At 38.8% G+C, this 20606-nt stretch overlaps 3 protein-coding genes across 3 annotated transcripts; 2 read left to right on the plus strand and 1 right to left on the minus strand.

The window, feature by feature from the left end:
* Window positions 1-280: 280 nt before the first annotated feature.
* Window positions 281-3192, minus strand: LOC121737609 (golgin subfamily A member 7). The gene is made up of 3 exons (XM_042129269.1): window positions 2852-3192; window positions 1681-1833; window positions 281-539 (listed from the first exon to the last, which is right to left on the minus strand). Exons 1-3 carry the CDS (start codon window positions 3002-3004, stop codon window positions 363-365), a joined length of 483 nt encoding a protein of 160 aa, XP_041985203.1. The 5' UTR covers window positions 3005-3192; the 3' UTR covers window positions 281-362.
* A 3383-nt stretch (window positions 3193-6575) lies between these two features.
* LOC121737535 lies at window positions 6576-8020 on the plus strand. Its single transcript, XM_042129189.1, has 3 exons — window positions 6576-7090; window positions 7216-7362; window positions 7787-8020. The coding sequence occupies exons 1-3, from the start codon at window positions 6610-6612 to the stop codon at window positions 7966-7968; spliced, it is 810 nt and encodes a 269-aa protein (XP_041985123.1). The 5' UTR covers window positions 6576-6609; the 3' UTR covers window positions 7969-8020.
* A 4415-nt stretch (window positions 8021-12435) lies between these two features.
* LOC121737534 lies at window positions 12436-18984 on the plus strand. The gene is made up of 9 exons (XM_042129188.1): window positions 12436-12542; window positions 13302-13481; window positions 13631-13748; window positions 14662-14801; window positions 16014-16119; window positions 16675-16817; window positions 17304-17445; window positions 17874-17974; window positions 18657-18984. The coding sequence occupies exons 1-9, from the start codon at window positions 12523-12525 to the stop codon at window positions 18916-18918; spliced, it is 1212 nt and encodes a 403-aa protein (XP_041985122.1). The 5' UTR covers window positions 12436-12522; the 3' UTR covers window positions 18919-18984.
* Window positions 18985-20606: the final 1622 nt, after the last annotated feature.

Genomic DNA, 20606 nt, shown 5'->3' on the forward strand with positions numbered 1-20606 from the left:
GATAGTGTGCGGTGTGGCGGTCCGGCCGGCGTTCAAATGTTTCGTATCAGAAATTTCGGACAATGTGCGGCCGGGCAAAATTGTCTATAATATACTATACATACGTACAGTCGGAATGAGGATGATGGAGGATTTCACCATTTTACCTACGGCTTCTTATCTCATTCACTCCCACTCAAATAGATTCCGATTTTCACAATATCCCACACATTCAAGTGGATCATTTACATGCCAAAAACTATCATAATGCGGACATGACCACGGGATATAGCTACACATATTCAAGGCCCAATACATTATATGTTCAGTATATAAATATTTTTTAACTGTTACATAAAAAACTCCCTGTTTTCGTATGGTGGTCAAGTCTGTCTGATCTGTGTGGAGTTGCCAGTCGGACTCTGACAGTTTGGTACGTCGATTATTGTTATCTCGATGACCCTTAACCCTCTGAGAATAGGGTCTGTTATGTGTATACCCCGTGGGTTGTACACTCTCTCATTTTGGGTAGCGATGAACTTGGAAATTTTCCTTAAATGCTGAAATGGAAGAGATTATTATAAGTATGTGGTTACTATGTATAATTATTTATTATAATTTATGTGATTACCATACATTGTTTCAATTCATTTGGATTTAAATGTAAACAGCTCAGTAGCTTTAAATTATAACGCTATCAATTTAAATGTCACATTTTAAGACAAGAAATAATATTAAAATTTTAAGTAACAGAATATCAGTGTATCTGTATTGAAAATAGTAATTACAAAAAAAATATGCACTGTTCTTATTTTGTAACCACTTAGGTACAATTATTATTATCATGTTGAAGATTTATTTTCAAATATGACAGTAATAATATTGCTATAATATTATGATCAACGAAAATATTACAACTTAATTTAGAAACCAGAGTGAACAAAACTATCATTAAGAATTTGTGTCACAACTAGCAAGTGCAACTTGAAATCAATTAAATAAAAATGTATGCATTGTTTTGACAATAAACAACTATTTACACACAAAAAAAAATTGGGGTCCACTTGTACTTATTATCAAATAAATACTCTTAGTATAATTATGAAGCCTGATTGGGATAAAACGGACTAGGACATGAACAGACAGATCCGATCTTATAGTCTCATCTCTGTGGTAAGTGATATAAACTGCTACTGCAGGTTGTTTAATCATATACCCTTATCACCTTTGCCGTCACACACACGCATTCCTGATAAAAATAAAGGTCTACAAGAATCTGATGGCAAAAAATGGAAAAAAGAAATTGACGCTGCCAATACTGGGAAAATTGGAGCAAAACATTTGATGCTTTTTTTCACATAGCGGCTGATTCTGTGTGTGATACATGCAAATGTAAAAAATATCCAATGATTAAGGATATTTTTTGAAAATCTCCCATCCAAATTTGCCATGAGATTCTGGTAGACCTATACCTATTACCTATACTGTACTAGGCGAAACAATAACGCGTAGTGCTCATTGACTCCCTGTCAAAAATTTGTCATTTTCTATATAAACCGTGACTGACAACATCTGACACTTCATTGTCAATCACGGTTTATATAGAAAATGACAAAATTTTGACATGGAGTCAATGACCACTACCGCCATGTTTTGCCGAGTACAGTATATAACTTAAAATATAGTATGGTTACTTCTTACCTTTTCATAGTGTGTTTCTGTGCAAATGTATATGAAGTATGCCGTGAGACACGCAAGACATCCCTCGCAGTATGTGCTACAGTCCGCCGTCTCTGCCATTTCAAAATGTTCGTTCAACCTCTCCATTGTGTATTCAAATGTTTGTCTGTCTATCTGTAATTTTAAGGTTAAGATTTAGGACACAAAATATTATAATAATTATAATATGTTAGTTTAATTAAATTTAAGAAAGTGTACATTGTGGTACAAGAATGATTCTAATTATCAATAATCTACAAATCTTAATATTTAAGCAATAATCAATTCATAATAGTTTTATAGAAATTAGTGAGAATATATAAAATACAACAACCAACCACTACAAAATATGTGGATGAACTAGACACATCAGTATTAAATATTTTCACAATAAGGAATTTAACCCATCAATCCTCAAGCGGCAGCCGGCTGCCGCATAACAGTTTAAAATCTATTGTGTCTGAGATAAACACGATCGAGGTGTTAACAAGGAAAACTATGATAATAACACAGACATATTATATCAAGATAGATACCACATGTGTATGTACTTCGCGTGCCATATCGCGTTCCCAAACAACGAACCATGCTCGTCTTTTGAAAGTCTGTTCTTTAGTCTGCTAGCAGAATCTGACGTCAATCGGAATTTTAAAAATGCCTAAATGTGTAAAAGTGCCGTACTGAGCTGCATAAATTAAAATAAAAATGTTGGCCTAGATAATGGACACATTTCTTATCGTTGGTACGTCACAGTGTTAGGAAAAAAGTGACACACTCGTTTTAATACAAAAGGAACGACATGCCGTATCTATAGATCTATTTTTGTGATGTGATAATGAGCATGTGATGATGAGTATGAAGTCCACTTGTTAAGTAATCTACCTATGGTTTTATTGTTTACACTTTATGTAACAACAAATCACGATAATAAAGTAACGCCCGCCTTTATCGCGCGGCAACCGTAAATTTTTCCTCAACACAAATTTCTATACACTTTCCTGTCTTTTGAAGTATTTCTATACCAAATTTCATTTAAATCGGTTTGGCCTTTTTAGACGTGAAGAACAGACAGACATACTTTTGCATATAATAATGGTAAGGAATTAAATTACAATCAAGGACGTTAGGGCGTGTTGACATAGCTTTCACTCACTCTGTCCTCCAACTCCGATGGAAACCGCGTTTGGAACTTCACTGCTGTCCCTTCTGAGTAATCCCTCTGGATGAATATCTTTATGCCCTGCTGGGTAGGAGTTTGTTGGCTTCCAGGAGTGTTAGGGCCTGAGGGAATCCGATTGTTTGCCATGGTCAATAGTTCTCACGAGCGACAATCACACACACATTTGCTTTCACAGAACACCGTATTAGCTTCAGGCGTATAACATTTTAGGACGGATAATTCGGTAAAAACTAAAGAAATTCTCAGAAACGGGAATTAAATTGCAATTTGTAGAAAATTCGTTCAGAATTTCGGGCTGTTTCTATCGGCGATGACGTTTATGTGCATTTTGATGTGCATGACGTTTGTTTGACGTTATATTTTTTATTGTCTTTACTAAAGGCGAATAACTTGAGGCAATACAGCCAATACAATAAAAAGTTAAAAAATATAAAAATTCACCAATAATTATAACCTATTTCCAACCTATTTACGCCATCCACCGTCCAACACACAAATAAATTTGATTAAAACTAAAAAAGTATTATCTGTCAAACTGTTCAAGCGCGCGAAATTTAAAATTTGCTCTCGGCACTATGTTAAATATATTTTAGTCCTTGTCTACGGTTGTGTATAAGTAGGTAATTCTCATATTTTAAGTGAGACATAATAATATTTAATTATAATAATATTATCACAATATGTATAATCAATAATAATTAAGTACTTTTCATACCTTTAGTACCTACATCTTTGTTGCATAGATTCGAAGGTATCAGCTAGATATAATTTTGTATTCATGCTGCGATTCAGGCGAAATCGTCCTAAATAGTTGTCTACAATCAAACACAAATCAATAGATAACAATTCATCATCTTATCGTTATTGTGTCATCAAGCGGTAGGTAATTAAAAAAAATCTTATTCATCAACAGCAGGTTACAGCAAGCCTAGCCAGTAGGGGGGATGGGGGGATAAAAAGGGACGCCAAATTTTGTCAGCACTATCAGCACCCTGGGCGCCTTGCCGAAGAAATCTCGCCCAGGGCGCTGGTAGTGCTAAAACCGGCCCTGAGCCCAGCAAAGAAGTAGTTAATGTCGACTGAAGCACAAAGAAGATAGATCCAGACTGTAGAACTTCTTTTATTGCCGCTTTTATTTAAGTTAGGATGAAACCGCACCAAAGGTGATCTTCCGAACCTCGCGGTAAGCGACCGCGACTGACAAAAAATAAAATGCCACTTTACAGTTTACGACCTAGGCTAGTTTTCATTTTACTCTACGTTATAATGACGTACGTATTTTGTAGTGGACCTATTAAGAAAATGAATCCTATTAAGTATAGCCCAGTACATGTAGCATTTTAGCTGATTTTTTTTTTAAATGTTTTATAAATCAGTGTCGTTTTTAGCCATAAAGCTCATAATAATATACTAGCGGAAAAGAGCAACAATCTCGAGCTGTGAAACGAAACCGAAATTTATTTACATCTGTGCGTAAAAATATGTGTAGGTACGTATACACTTGTCACTTACACAAGCATCTGTGTAAGTGACAAATGAGATTTCATGAAGCCCTAAGCGGCCGCATCCGGCCGCGATAACAATAGATAAGCTATTGTGTCTCGTTATTCCACGATCGATGGGTTCGTGCCGACGTTTGTCAACGTGCCGACAAGTGCCGACTGGACGTCAAAAAAAGAGTTCTGCTGTCATGTATCACACGTCTCTTTTTACCACGCAGTGTTACTGATAGTGACATCTCGCTTGCTCAGGCCTTTGTTTCTCTATTCCGCTAGGTATATTAACTTTATGGTTTTAGCACAACCAGCGCCCTGGACGACATTTCTTTGGCGCCCAGGGTGCTGGAAGAAGTAAGAAGTGGGTGCCTTAGGCGCCCCTTTTATACGGTGCCCTGGGCGGTCGCCTACCGTCGCCCCTCCTTACGCCGATACTGCTTTGCAGTTGCCACTTACCAGAAAAAAATCGAACCTTTTTGCCTAAACTCCTCTCCATAATCATAAGCCCTACCGTCCATAAGAATTTTTAATGATAGACCTATCCCTATTCCTTACATAAAAGAAAGTGATCGTATTTACGTAATGCGTGGTTTTCATATGAATTGTTGATTCAAATCATACGTCCAGAGTGAAAGATAGACGCTGAACGGATGCGACTTCGTGACTAGACTCTTAATTGAACAGCTGATAATAAATCATAAAGTTTTGGGTTAATGGTCACCGAATTGGGATGTAGTTTTGGTCTAGATTTTGTGGAGAGCTTGTCCTGAAAAAAAAAACACTAGTGCCCGCACTACACATTCCTACAATAGCTGCTTGAAATACTGTTTGCGTTTTTGGGTAATTTTTTTGCATGGTCCTCGTACAGGACAAGGACTGTGCAAAAAACTAGATCGAAAGTGGTAACCAACCACGAAAAGTTATTGATATAAGTATCATTTTGTGGTACACTTTACGGAAAAACTATCACGCCTATTGATTCGTACTTTAACAAACCTAGAAATTTTTATTTATATGTAGATTGTTATCATTTGTCAGTCAAGGGTGACGACGCGAGCCCTCCCAAAGCTCGGCTTTTAGCTAGTTATTAATTAATATTATTGTGAGTGAAAATATGCAGGCTAGTTTATACAATGTTGTGGTACCTAAGCTTAATCTATAGAATAGTTCCAAAAAAAAAACATTTCATTCAATTTAGAGATCTTAAAAATTCATTCATAAAATGAGCGAAACTAATACTCGTAGCGACAACTGAAATAAATAAGGAAGAAAGAGAAAACTCTTTCATATTGAAAGCATAATATTATGTTGATTTACAACACTAACATAATATTATGTTGATTTGAACCTATAGCTTACGTATAAAACCTGTCTAGGTTTTATGTAAAATATCATCTTATAATAAACAGTTTCCTCTTATTTAAATATCGCCAAAAAAGTTAAGCACCACTTAGAAAAATTGGCGAAATCGTGAACCTTTTGACCTTATACTTAAAGTAAAATTGACCATAACTCGAATAATTTAAATAATTTATCGTTACTATTAAACATATTTTTTGCGTACATACACTACGATTACAAAGTATAAATAGGATTATTTATATTTACAAGTATTAGTCGGTCTTCGGTCCGTAGAGGCTGCCAAGAAAGTATTAAAATTCGAGTCGGTGCCTTATTGTTATTCTTAAAATGTGCAATCAATATTTTGCACTAAAGAGGCTTATTTTCATAAAGACCTAGAATTTTAAAAGTGCAACATTTTTTTAGACATGTACTTAATATTATGTTATTGATCTTTAAAGAAACATAATAATTTTTAATCCCTCTGCTTAAAAGTACTTGGGAGTCTACGAATAATTGGGAGTGCGTTTTGGATCAAATTAGGTTACTTCACGTGTCGCGTCTATTCTATTATATAGTCGGTTATAAAGTTCATAACAAGATACAACTTGAAGCCTAGTAATTAGCTGGTTCATTTGCTTATTTTCTTTAAGTTTCTTAGCGTGAATATTCAAAATGCCTCCTGATAATGAACGAAAGAAATTCTTTATTAGTGAGGCGATAGTTTTCTAATTCCATAGCACCTTTGATTAAAATATCGGCCTTAGCAGCACCATGACAATGAAAGCACGTCACGTATTAATGCTGGTATATATAGCGAAGGCTGGACATCCTTGACAAACAGTGCCAGCGTTACGGCAGGAGGATACGCACTGCCGTCAGTGAAAAGTGAAAATGGTCAAACTTGTGGTTTTGTTGTACATAGCCGGGTGCGCTAGCGCGTACACGGCTTCAAACCTCGCGAGGAACATCTACAGCGAATGCCTCAGCCAATATTCCATCGAGTGCGTCAAGCCGAGAACACTGGAATGGATTAGCAGGGTCTCCAACGATGATGAAATCAAAATCACGGATAACCTCTCCATAGTCAAGACAGCTGTGCTCGAAGAGGACAATGATGTGGACCCCAGAATGGCGAAGGACGCCACTTACGCGATTTTCGACAAAGTTGACAGATTCCTCCAAACTCATTCGGTGAAAGTGAAGGTTCCTGCAGAAATCGTCAGCAGTGCGGCTTCGGAATACGTGCCGAGGTCTCTTCTCACCGACTTGCCTTCCGAACTAGATATGCCTTTGGATGGTGAAGAGGAGGTCGAGACCTTTGAGGGCAGGAAGAAGAAGATCAAGCTCCCCAAACCCTTGAGGATCAAGAGCAGTATGTGTTCTACTTATTTGGATTGATCATCATTGTTTTTATTCAGGATTTTTTGAGATATATCAGATTAAAAGTGTTTTTAGCAATTTTAGCGGAATAAATCTAATTTTATTCTCTTCTTTCAGAAAAAGGTTTTATCAAGAAGGTGCTCCTGCCTTTCCTCCTGGGTCTTAAGTTCAAGGCTTCCGTGCTGGTACCTCTGGCGCTCTCTCTCATCGCTCTGAAGACGTGGAAGGCTCTGACCTTGGGTCTTATCTCCTTGGTCCTCTCTGGTAAGAATTATTTAGCTCAAAATTTCAGACACTAAATGCCTCCACAGGATTATTATTTTTAAATAAGCTTCTTAGTTAAGTGACCTCAATTTTAGACATTACTAGTAGGTGATAAATAGACAAATTAAACCTTAAGTAACCTTTAAACCTCAATGATTCTACTTACCATTTCATTGACTACTTATTATTACTAACCTTATCTTTTACTGAGCTGGTTTTCTAAGACCTAAGACTAGATCTCTTACAACATGAAAATCTTCCTTTCGTTCTAGCTTTAAGGACACAAAACTTATTTCTTATGTTATCATGTTAACCATAACGAGTATTATCTAGTACATTTGCTGACCTTTTTAGCACCTGTTTCAGCTACAAGGACATTAAAATCTCTTCTTTTACCTTCACCTAACCTGTCCATCTCTTCCAGGGGCCATGGTCATCTTCAAGTTCACCAAGCCAAAGGTGGTCAACTACGAAGTGATCCACTACCCACAGCATCACGTGGAGCATCATGTAGATCATCACGCACCAGCGTGGGACGCCCACGGACCTTACCAGGCCAGGTCCTACGAGGACGCCCACGATATCGCCTACGCTGGCCAAATCTAGACCACGGACCGACTAATTTATTTATTTATTTATTCTCGCTTCTGTAAATAAATCTTTATCATATAAGTGTCAAGTAGAGGGGTCTTTCAATGCTCCTTGTCCTACTCCTTACCCTAAATAACAAAATTGATGCTGTGCTGATTTTTTTGTTTGTCTGATAACGATAAACGTATCAGACACAAACACAGCAGTTTTCTAATGGTTGAAAAGTTGCTTGGCAAAAAAAAAACATTTTCTTAAGAGCCTATGCCGTCCCACTTCTGTGCAAAGGCCTCCCCAAAATCTTCCTCCCGATCAAACGCAATCGTAGCCTAGTATGGATCATATCTATTGTTCAACTATTATTTTATTTTCTGTAAAGTGTGTGTGGCTTTAAATTAACGTGGGTGGGTGGGGGTGCTGATGGTAAAGGAGAACTTTCAAAAATTGCGTTTTTGTATGATGACAGCGTTAGTTATTTTTTTCGCCACGTTCATTTAAAGCTTTGTCGGGCTCTATTATAAACAGATGTTGGAGCCTATGATTAAACCGTCTATTATAAGCTTCCAAATGCTTGATAATAAGCTGAAAGTTATGTATTAAACTTAGCAAGTCTCGCTTTATTCTGTGTAGTAGCCCAAATTATTGTTACTTAATGATGAATCAATCTAGTAAGAAGCCTCTGCATGTGCTGCTGATGACGAATGATAAACAGGGCTATCGAATTCCTAAAACGATTCACTTTCTATCACATCCGCATTTTCTCTGCGTGCACTATGCATACAAATTTCCTGGCATACATAACCCTGATTTAGGGTGGCTAGCAGGACATTACATGCTTAATAAGTAATGTAAGAATGTTATTAAGGAGTCTAGATTTAATAGAGGCTTCAAAAATGTATGCTTGTCCGTAGTACCTTATAGAAATGATACCTTTTAGATTTAAATGCGGCAAACCCTAAATATAACCGAGTAAGTGTGTGTACTTGTTTACGCAAAAACTACTGAATGGATTCACGACTTGGACATGGTAGTCGTTTTTGCTCTGGATTTAATAGATCACTTTTTATTCTTTTACAGTGCGGTGTTCTAAATATAAATTTGAATTCAGTAGCTTAGTAAAAAATAAAGATACTCAAAAAATGTAACGACTGAGAATTCTTCTCTTCTAGCTTAGTCGTTTAAAATTTTAGCACAGTTATTTACTACAGCAGTGTTTCCCAAACTTGTCGGGACCGCGATCCATCTACAAGAAAGACCCATCCCATCCACCTTGCGTCATGAAGACAAAAAGCAGCGGTATGTTGCTGCTGCAGCATTCACCCATTTATTCTTATCGTAGTTCACCACCATATTGTCATCATCGTCAGCCTTACTTACTTACAATTACGTTTGCGTTCGAATGCCCCGCCCCTGTCCCGCACGCAGCCATGACGACGAACGAACGAGTAAATGACAATCGAACGAGTACGACAATCGTCCTATAGTTTCAGAGCCCACCCAAAATCTACCAGCGACCCACCAGTGGGTCGCGAACCACACTTTGGGAAATACTGTACTACAGTATTAAAATAAAGATAAATGAATTAAAGTATATTTTCACCCTAGTTTTAAAATATAACAACTTCAGCATTCACATATTTGTCCTTATCGGTGATTTCATTGTCCTGTACCTTATAAGCGCGATCATTATCAAAGTCTTCATCATAAAAAATCGTGTTTCTTAAATATTCTTCAGAATAAATCTTCAGTTCAGGAGCAGAAGCAGGATTTGTGGCTTTATTTCTATTGGGCATATTGTTTTCTCCTACTTTTCCATTATGATCTAAACTTGGATTTTTTAATCGGTTACCAGGAATATAATTCAAGGAGTCTAGGCTAGTTTTATTTAAATTCTGTGTTTTATATTGCGTTACATTTTTATTTCGAAATATATCGTTCTCTTGTATAATATTTGCATTTTGAGCTAAATTTTTAGACTTATCGTTCCTAACAGCTTTCACATTAGTCTTATTTTCAACATTTTCATATCGACCATTATTGTCATTCATAATTTCATCTCTTTCAGTTTGTGTTTTATTATTCCCAAGCAAATTTAATATATTCATAATCTCTGCACTCATAGTATCTAATTTCAAATTTAGATCGTAAATTAAAGAATCATTTCTAATCTTATCTTTTAGAATAGATAAAGTATTCTTATTATCATCTTTTCTGTTATCTACCACATTTGTTGTGGGTTTGATTTCTTTAGTTGTATTTACTTTCTTTTCTTCGGCACTTTCTTTTCCGTTATTATTCGAGTCAGGACTCGGCCTTGGTAAAAGTATTCGATCGGAGAATGATTTGAATACGTTCGACTGCTTCAAAGGATTCATTTTATAGAGATTGAGTAGAACGTTAAAATTATCATCGTAACCTCTTTTCTGTCGTATTAGATATGCCTGGACTACCTGGATGAGAAAAAAAAACTTTCAAATTATATTTGTTTTTTGTAGGTCACAAATATTTCTATATTATTTACCACAAGTATAAGTTAACTTTTTTCAGATCAAAAATGACTGTAACAGTCCCCACTATCTGTAAAAACCTAGGCTTTCTAAGAAATTATAGTAATTTTAAATTCTTACACAAAAAATAGCGACCAAACACATGAGCTCACTACATCGTCTCATGTTTAACAAACATCTACCATACACAATGGGTAATCGCTGTTCTGACCGATTCCAAAAAGAGGAATATATTTTACGTCATCTACTACGTTTTCTTAAAACACAGAACTACAAACATTATAATAATTATTACGTTTATTTAAAAACTTAATTAATTTAATCAATGAGTTTTTTTTATTGCGTCCCAAAGTATTTTCGAATACCAAGTTTCATTCAAATCGGTTGGGCGGTTTGAGAGACGTAACAAAAGACAGGCACACTTTTGCATTTATAACAAATCTACATGGTAGAGCCATGCTTCGGCACGAATGGGCCGGCTCGACCGTAGAAATACCACGGGCTCACAGAAAACCGGCGTGAAACAGAGCTTGTTTCGCCGAGTGAGTGAGTTTACGCGGAGGCCCAATCTCCTACCCTATTCCCTTCCCTACCCTTCCCTGTTCCCTTCCTTACCCTCACCTATTCTCTCTTAGAAGGCCGGCAGCTGCAGCTCTTCTGATGTTGCGTGTGTCCATGGGCGACGGAAGTTGCTTTCCATCAGGTGACCCGTTTGCTCGTTTGCCCCTTTATTGTATATATAAAAGAATATTGCATTGTCATAAATCGATCAAGCGAGAGTCCGAAATTCTTGGCAACATCTTCACTTGAAAAATTTTCAGAGACAAATATTTTGCAGAAACAAAATTCTTTTCGAACAATGGCAGTGTTGCAAGGTTTTGTTACTTTATTTCCCTACTAGATGACGCCCGCAACTCCGTTGCACCAAAATTCATTTATCGCGGAGGAACTGTACATTTTTCCAGGATAAAGAGTATCTTATGTCCATTCTCGGGTGTCAAAATATCCCCATACCAAATTTCATCATAATCGGTTCAGCGGTTTGGGCGTGAAGAGGTAACAGACAGACAGATAATATTAGTATGGAAGTATGGAAATGGATATTTGAGGATACCGAGATTTAAACCTATTTAAATGTATGCTTGTATTAATCTTTGCTACTGTAAATATAACCTTTAAGACCAAAAAGGGTAAGTATATAATAAGTACATTAACTAAGATACAGCGGACAATCTAAACACTAAAAAATACAATCTAAAATATACAAATATATATAAACTTAAAGTATAAAGCTACAAAAAGAAAAACTTGCTTGTATTAAATTCAAAATCTACTGATTGGGTTTGCAATAATCTAACACAACCTGCAGTTTTAATATTTTAGTTATCAAAAGTGGAAGGCCCATAATGTTTTCCACGTGCATACAATACATATTTTAAAAACCTTATGAAAACAGGCGCAGTCGCAGCCTGAAATTTGGGGGGGGGGGGGGGGGGGGGGTCACTCACTAATCACTACACTAATATATTTTTTTTATCTGCGCCCTCGGACGGTTCTGGGTTGACAGCTGTCTAAGGTCTAAGGATGCAGTGGTGGTCTGGGGTTAGCTAGCAATTTCCTTTTATTATTTGGTAAGATTTTGAGATTTTTCAATTTGAACTTAGATTTGGGGAGGGGGGTCATGTCCTCTGTGACCCCCCCTTCGGACCGCGCCTGGTTTAAAGGGCATACCTTAATTTTAGCTCTTTACTCTATATTTTTTTGTTCAGTTAAATAACTTGCTATCTACAAGTTGTACGAAAACTAAGTGATTATACTTTAGGGTGTGTATGTGTGCCTTGTATAGAGTTCACTGTGAAAGTAGCAGCGCTGAATGAGTATTTTTTTTGTGTCACAGTGAACTCTATATAGAGAACCCATACACACTCTTAAGTATTATCACTTAATTTCGTAACACTCTGTATTAAAATTGGGACAATTTCTTAGCTGACAACACTTGAATATTCTGCGAATTCTTTTAAGAGATTTTAAGGTTTCCCTACAGTCTGTGAATATCTTGGCAACCATGAGGACATTTGTCTGTTGGTATGTTTTAGACTTTAGTTTACACATTTACGATGATTTATATAGTATTTTTCAGAGCGAAGTAACCACTCCTCAAATACTATAGTGCATGGGACAAGATTTTTAAATGTCCGTATGGTATGCCCAAGCGCATACGGCATTCTCGCATCATAGTCGGCCTAGTCCAGAGGAAAGAACTAGTCGATACGTCTGGGACCAACTATGTGCGGGTTTCCTCACGATGTTTTCTTTCACCGTACGAGCGTCCGTATTATGTACTTGAGATCAGAAAATGTCTCATAGGTACACGCCTCCACCCGGGTTCGAACCTGCACCCTCTAGGAGTGCGAACCGAAGGTCTACCCATTAGGCCACGGACGCTCTACATTTATACAGAGTGTAACAAAACTAAGTGACAATACTTTAGGGTGTGTATGTGTAGTGTGTACTCTATATTATCGAGCTCGGTGTGAAAGTTAAAGTAGCAGCGCTGAAAGAGCATTTTTTTGTGATTTGTATGGGCAAGCACCCTCATGTCATGAATTTTTCCATACAAAGGTGAAAACAAAGTTTATCTTTCAGCGCTGCTACTTTCACAGTGAACTCAATACAAGGGACTTATGGAACACAACTTAAAGTATTATCATTTAGTTTTGTTACACCATGTATAAGACCAATAAGTAAATAAAGAGCTAATGATAGGTATAGATACCTATAACTAGATTGTTAAAAGTTGTGAAGCTTTTTTTAAAAATATCCTCCCAAATTAAATTCTTCCAGGTTCCTTCTTCTCCACGAGACCCTGGCCTACAGCGATTACTATCCTCTCCCGGAGCTGAAGGAGAAATTCCCTGAAGAGTACGAGCACAACTGGTTCTTCCACCAGCCCACTCTCTCTCCTTACCAGCCTGGCGCCGATGAGCCGCTGAAGGATAAGTTCTGGGAGAGTCCGGACTATAGGTATGATATAAATCTCCTTACAAGTCGATAAGAATTAATTAGTGTAGGTTATGTAAAACTTTAAGATCTGTGAGCAAAACTGGAGAAAAATGATGCGATGTTGCTGCAAATTGCGCATCGTATGGATATAAATTATAATCTTATTCCAGAATAGAGGAACCAGTATGGGTGCCCTGGTCAGATGGTACCAGAAGGGAGGAGAACCGACCCTACCGCATCTCCCCCAACTACAAGACCCTGTCGTGGCTGCATAGCAGAGCATCTGATGTAAGGAATCGCATATTATTTACATTCAATGAAAAATCCCAATTCCTCTTACTTAATCCCACAAACAAAATGCCTTCAAATCCGGATCTTACGAAACTGCAACATTTTTGGAGGTTTGATCGCAACGGACGTTGTATTGTTGCGTTGCATGTTGCTGTTTGCGCTCCGATGTACGTTTTACCATTCGTTATGACGTCATACCATATTGATGCATTGCATCGGACGCGGTGTATTGATGAAACGAAAGGCATATGGGAGGATGCTGATGAGTCGCAACGGTGCGACATGCGTTGCAACGCAACAGAAATACGCTCCCTCTTTAACTGGTTAGGGTGGGTCTGCTTAGGGTTGGTTATTGGTGAGAACTCTAAAAATCAATTTACTTGACGATTGGTTTACGTATGGTTTTTATTTTTATTTTGGGTAAACCAGCAACCGGGTCACTTGATGGAAAGCAACTACCGTCGCCCATGGACACTCGCAACATCCATGGGCGTATATAAGGGGGGTGTCCTGGGGGTCCGGACCCCCCCCATTACTATCCATCTTACTTGTCCAATTTCAACAATAACATATGTACCTCGCCGATTAAAATCGGTGCGGTACATGTATAAAAAAATATTTTTGATTTCCTAAACACGTTGCCTATTTGCTGCAGCGGAACCCTTGATAGGCGATTCCAACTCGCACTTGGCCGCTATTTACGTTAGGGACGCCATATATACGTCCGTGGCAACAATCATAAGAGTTGCAGGGTCGTTGCTGGCCTTTTAAGATGCGCTCTCTTCTTGAAGGTCGTATTGGTTCGGAAATACTGCTGGCGACAATCAGTTCCAGAGTTTTACCGTGCGTAGCAGTAACGCACAGTAAAACTTACAGTGGCTTTGCTCTTAATCGTGAAGGTTTCTTGCAGGAGAACATCCGGAACCTGGCATGCTACTGCGTCACGGTATACAAGCGGCTCACTCCGTTGGCGACTGGCGCGCTGATCACCACGCGACATTTGCTGACCACTGCTTCATCAACGTGGCTCGTATTGAAGGATAGAATAGGGTATGTCATATGAGTAGGAAATTAAAGAATACCTGGAAAGGTGGGCTACTTGGTAAGCCAGTATTCTGTATGACTAAAGATGTGTGGCGATACCCACGATTCGCCTATCAGTCCTGCATCGCGCTATCGAAGTTTTCTAAGTGTGTCGGTAAATATACGACAGCTGAAATATATCACGTGGGCTTCGGCCTGACCGAGCATACCACCTCGCTCGGTCGGAAGATCTTCCTTTGGCCATCACACACATATCCCACATTGGTGAGCCGCGACAAAACACGCCTCCTTCATCATCATCACTCCCCGCCCCTCCGCACTGCGCCAGCCAGCATCGCCTCATCGGGTACCTCGTCTACTAGCCGCAATGTACCGCGGCCTGAGCGACTCCGCATTGGCATCATCGGGCTTTCTCACTACACCGACCGGTCAGCAAGCAGAGCACATCTCTCCTGGTCAGCATGTAGCATCGGCCGCGCACGGCAGCTGGATCCTGTGCAGCAGCTTATAGTTCCGACTCACTGGGACTCACTGCAACAGTACCGACTCACTGGAACTCTCTGGCACTGGCGACTCAAGCGACCAGACTTCAAGATTCGACCTCTGGTCTTCGGGGGAGTGATGTGGCGATACCCACAATTCGCCTATCATTCCTGCATCGCGCTATCGAAGTTTTCTAAGTGTGTCGTTATATATACGACAGCTGAAATATATCACGTGGGCTTCTGCCTGACCGGGCATACCACCTCGCTCGGTCGGAAGATCTTCCTTTTGCCACCACACACATATCCCACAGATGCTTAGGCCATACGCATATTCACCAGTTGTAGCTGTCATTAAGCCTTTGTTTTTCATAGTCACATAAGCCATTCAATCTGTACAGACGCATTATTATTGGTCAACTTTAACAGTATCGTATTCTATTAATATAAGGCAAAAAAACTATTAAAAAGTGCATTTCGGCCTTACTGTTATGATTTCCTTAAAATACCTAAACCGATTACAACCAGCTTCATACATAAATGTACGTGCGTAACGTTGGAGGACCCCAAGGGCCAGGGGCCTCGTATAATTGATACAGCAGATATGGTGGTAACTACGCTCCTGCTGGGTTATTTACAGCAGGAGCGTAGCTTAGTTATAACTGGATCTATAGATCCAGCTATCTATAGGTACAGCACCCCGTACGAGTAAATAACCCAATTTAATCGTTTTTAGGTACAACACGCTAGAGAACATTCTCGGCTTCTGGTACGACCATTCTGCGAATACCTTCAACAGTTCCATGTATATGAGCGTCTCCAGGATACACTTCCATCCGCTTGTGAGTAGAGAGGAGTGATGATTTTGGCTTGTTATCATCTAAGGCTTCAGTCTCGAAATCAGCGGGCAGCGGGGTGGGAGCGGCGCGGCACGTGACAATGTAAAGATTTATATGGACAGGCCCCGAAAAACGAACGACGCGGCGCGCGGCGTACTACACGGTTCTGCCCGCTGGTTTCAAGACCGAAGCCTTAGAGAACGTAAAGAGCTACATAAAATGTCCTGGATGTATTGCAGTCAAGCTGATCTACAAATTAACTATAGAACGAGATCAGTGGATGTTCTTAGGGTAGGCCTGATTATTATTTTCTTACAAGAAAGATGAAAAGATCTCTCATCGCATCCGCATCCGACGCATGAATGCGTCGGATGAGCATAAAAAACAGCCATTAAATCATGCCGTATTATCTACTAGGTGCCCAAGTTGCAGAATTATTTTGTATTGCTCTGTACACATGGGCACTATACTCTTACACAGCTGGTTTCAATGAAGCCGGTGACCAAGTGGAAGCTATTCATGCATGATTAATTGATTGATTGATTGATTGTCCCCCAGTTTCACAAACCAGAGCACGTGAACCGCTCCCATCCGTTCCCGTTTACTTTCGACCTAGCGGTTTGGGCGACCACCGCCAACGTCTACGGTTGGTACCTGAAAGGGGACTCCGCTGTAACCTGCATGAGGGGGACTTCGCACTCGTGAGTAACATTAGGACTACTTGTGAGTAACTTAAGACTTGAGTGATGAGGATGCCAGTTAGAACCATGGAAGTAAAGTGAGTAACGTGTGGGTAATTGGCTTCTTATAGGGACCGGTGCCGTGAGGACTCCACTGCGAGTATTGTGGGACTGAAATTTTTGTGTCTGTCCGTCTGTCTGCTACCTCGTCATGCTTAAATCAATGAACCGATTTTGATGAAATTCGGTATGCAGATTGCAGACACTTTGAGTCCCGAGAGAGGGCATTTATAGTAATGTTCTCTTGTGATAAATAGTAATTTGTGCCTCAACAACTGAACCAATTTTATTGAAATTTGATAGCACTATGCAGATATTTTTAAGAGACGGGAAAGGGCAGATAATTTTTTGTCCCGGAAATATACGGTTTCCGAGCAATAAATAAGTTTTGTCGCAACGGAGTTGCATGCGTCATTTAGTTTACCTTAATTTCCATTCTGTCCGCAGTCGCGAACACCGTTCTCCGGTGCCAAGCGGCGAGGTATTCCACATCGTTGGCTTCCAATACATCTGGGCGTACAAGAGGAAACCCATGCCGTGGTTCAAGTATGACTATAAAACCTATGCAGCTGTCAACCCCTGCCCGAAGGTAATAGAAAATAAAGCACGCATCGACGTTTTACCATACATATTTCAAGACATTCTATTCCTTATTGATTCATGCCCAATGCACATTGCGTTTGACGCAACGCACGAGGTTTTTTTGTGATGTGGCGTACAATATGTGATTTCAAAGCGGCAATGTAACGCATTCTAGCAACGTGGCCTCGCTTTTTTGTAGACCACATGAGAAAGACAGAGAGAACAGAAACAGGGACAGAAAACCACGAAATCAGCTACATAATGATGCGGAAATGGGAAGCAAAGTAGAGATGAAGAAATATATATATTTTTCTTTTACTTCTAACTAGTAACTGCCTATTAGTCAATGGCGTAAACAGAACTGGCTTTATTTCTATTGCATTGTATATACTGCTTATTGCCGTAGAAATCAATCTCCCCATATATTTTTTTCAGGGGGAATGGGGCTGGTTCATATGCATAGAAGCAGACTACATTAGATACGGGATAGACAGCGGGGCGGGGCTACATCGCACCTTTAAAGGAACCAGCTGGAGGTAAAATCTGATTCTAGATAAACTGTAGCAAATACTAAGTCACCAAGTTGCTGGATTGACCAGATAAATACCATCTACTCACAGACGCAAATCTGTCTTATTCAAGCCAAAAGATAATCAACGCTTAGGCATCATTGGGTTCCCCGTTCACACCAATATAACGCTTAGGTACATTATTTCATGACAATAAACTTAAGCAAACGATGTGTCGCCACTCGCCTGACGCCTTCGTACCTACTGGTTTGTAAGAATTTTTGTGAATTTCTCTTGCTAGTTTTTTTACCACAGCGTTTGCTACAGCTTCACGTTGTTCGCTCCCAAATTATCTCATCGATAAAATTGATTCATAGGTAGATGGCGAATCTACGTCAGTTAGTCAAGCTATGTTAGCTACCACCAGATCACGACTTACGTCCGAAATCTGCCTACGAATCAACTTCTCTGATAGTGCCTTAAGGCCGGCCATAGATGGACCGCATTTTGCAGTCGAAACCACGGCGTACCGCAGTTTTTTGCGGATATGAATACTAAATTCATATCCGCAATACACAGACCGCTTGAGCAGTTCTTGAGCGGTCGTTGCAAATTTCAACGTGACCGCTCTAGAGCAGCCGGTCCCGACTGCAACTTGCCGTCCGTCTATGGCCAGTCGACGATATTAAATCGGAGTAATGCTTTACAGATGGGACGGGCTAGTCGGCTTGGGAGCGTTTTCCATGACGCTGCGTTCTTCCAACCTTACTCACTACTTCACCGTGCTAGACTGTCACGTTGTATTGGACTTCCTATACGACTCATACATCAATCGCCTCAAGCCAGTCTGGCTGGACAAACGCTTCCACGACACCCAGGGTGCAGCACCGAAGCCAAAATACTACATACCGCATGACTATTCCTTCGGTGTTGAAAACCCCTACCAGTATTATATAGGTATACCCAAGTAAGGGAATGTACAATCGAGATAGAAATGGGGAATAATTTAAATTATGATGATAATAATAATATGGATATTGGACTGAAAATGAAAGCAGTGATAAAAAAATAATGAAATTACTAAGATGAAGCTCCCTTTATAACTGATCAATGATCACACTCAAAATAAAAGGAAGTTAATCGATGAGATGATTTATGATGTATAAGTAATATTTGATCAACGAAAAACAATATTATTGTGCATATTCCCAATTTGCGTTTTGGTGCGTAAAAACAACTTTTGACCAACTGACAAGCAACTGCTTGATGTGGGTTTTATGAAATAAATAAATTCTCATTTTATACAATGTTTTATTAAAATACACATCTGTAACGCCCTAGTGACTCGATAGCTACAATCTAAAATCATCTTCACATTGGATCATAATCGCACCATGTGAAGATACCTTTTACCGACTAAAAGAGAGTGATCAGATGGAGTAAGATCTAATACAGGGCAAAAAGTTCTCTTACCTCAGAGTGGAGGCTCAAGCACTTACTCTTATCCCTCCTGATCGTATAATAAATAATTTAAAATAGAGCAACCATGCATTATTCATTTAAGGTACACTTAAAATATAGTAAACGTCAAAGAAAGTGACAAAATAGGCTAAAGTGAAAAGAACATAACTTACTCATAGTGTAAGTACTAACATACGGTTTTGCTCGATCGAGCAATCATGTAGAGTAAAAACCACGGCTCGGGCTTTCGTACACACATTTAGCATTGCTCGATAGTTTTACTCCTGCTCGAAGAAAATTTGCTACGAATAATAAAAACTAGTGTCAAAAAAATTGTCAAGCCGGCTCGATTCGAGCCTTCAAACTGGCTCGATGCGAGCCTTCGAGCTGTGAGTTTTGCGGTCCACACGGTGGTTTTTGCTCGATTTCGAGTAAAACTATCGAGCAAAACCGTATGTGAGTACTTAGCAATACAGTCACCTTTTTGAATAACAACAGTCTTTAAGTTGGTAAAGAAAAATCTTATTAAATTAGGTGTATAAATAAAATATGGCCTAATAATAAGTAAACAGTATTAAAAATGCAAAGAACAGTTTTTAAAAATCTATAAACAATAATAAATTATTCTTTACATTATTATTTATTACACTTACAGATATTATAGTGCTATACAAAATAAGACATTGAGTTAATCCTAAACCAAGCATAATATTACCTCTCCTTCAGTAAACTATACTTTTGATTATTTGAATTTAAATTATTCTTAGCCTTCCTCTTCTTAAATCTAAAATATTATCTTCGAATCGCCTTTAGCCGACTAATAAAATATAAATTAAATAAATAATCAACTTTAGCTTTGGGTAGCTGTACAATTTATTTTATTTATAACTTACAACTAATAATAAATATAAATGCATTTTGTCTTATTGTATCTAATTGAGCGCAAAATAATTTTGGTTACACGTACTGGAACCAAGTAGATTATTTACAAAACCTGAATACGATCTGACCAAGATTGAAGCCACATTGCTCCGTTGAGTTGCCGCTGCTACGAAGCTTCGACGTTTTACCATACATATTTTACGATTTTAATATTCCATGTAACGTTACCGCTGCGGCGAAGCTCCGACGTTTTACCATACATATTTTATGATTTTAATATTTCATATTAAGTGATGCGTTGCTTTGTCGCTCGTCG

Source organism: Aricia agestis, chromosome 21, assembly GCF_905147365.1.
Source record: "Aricia agestis chromosome 21, ilAriAges1.1, whole genome shotgun sequence".
NCBI classification, from domain to species: Eukaryota; Metazoa; Arthropoda; class Insecta; order Lepidoptera; family Lycaenidae; genus Aricia; species Aricia agestis.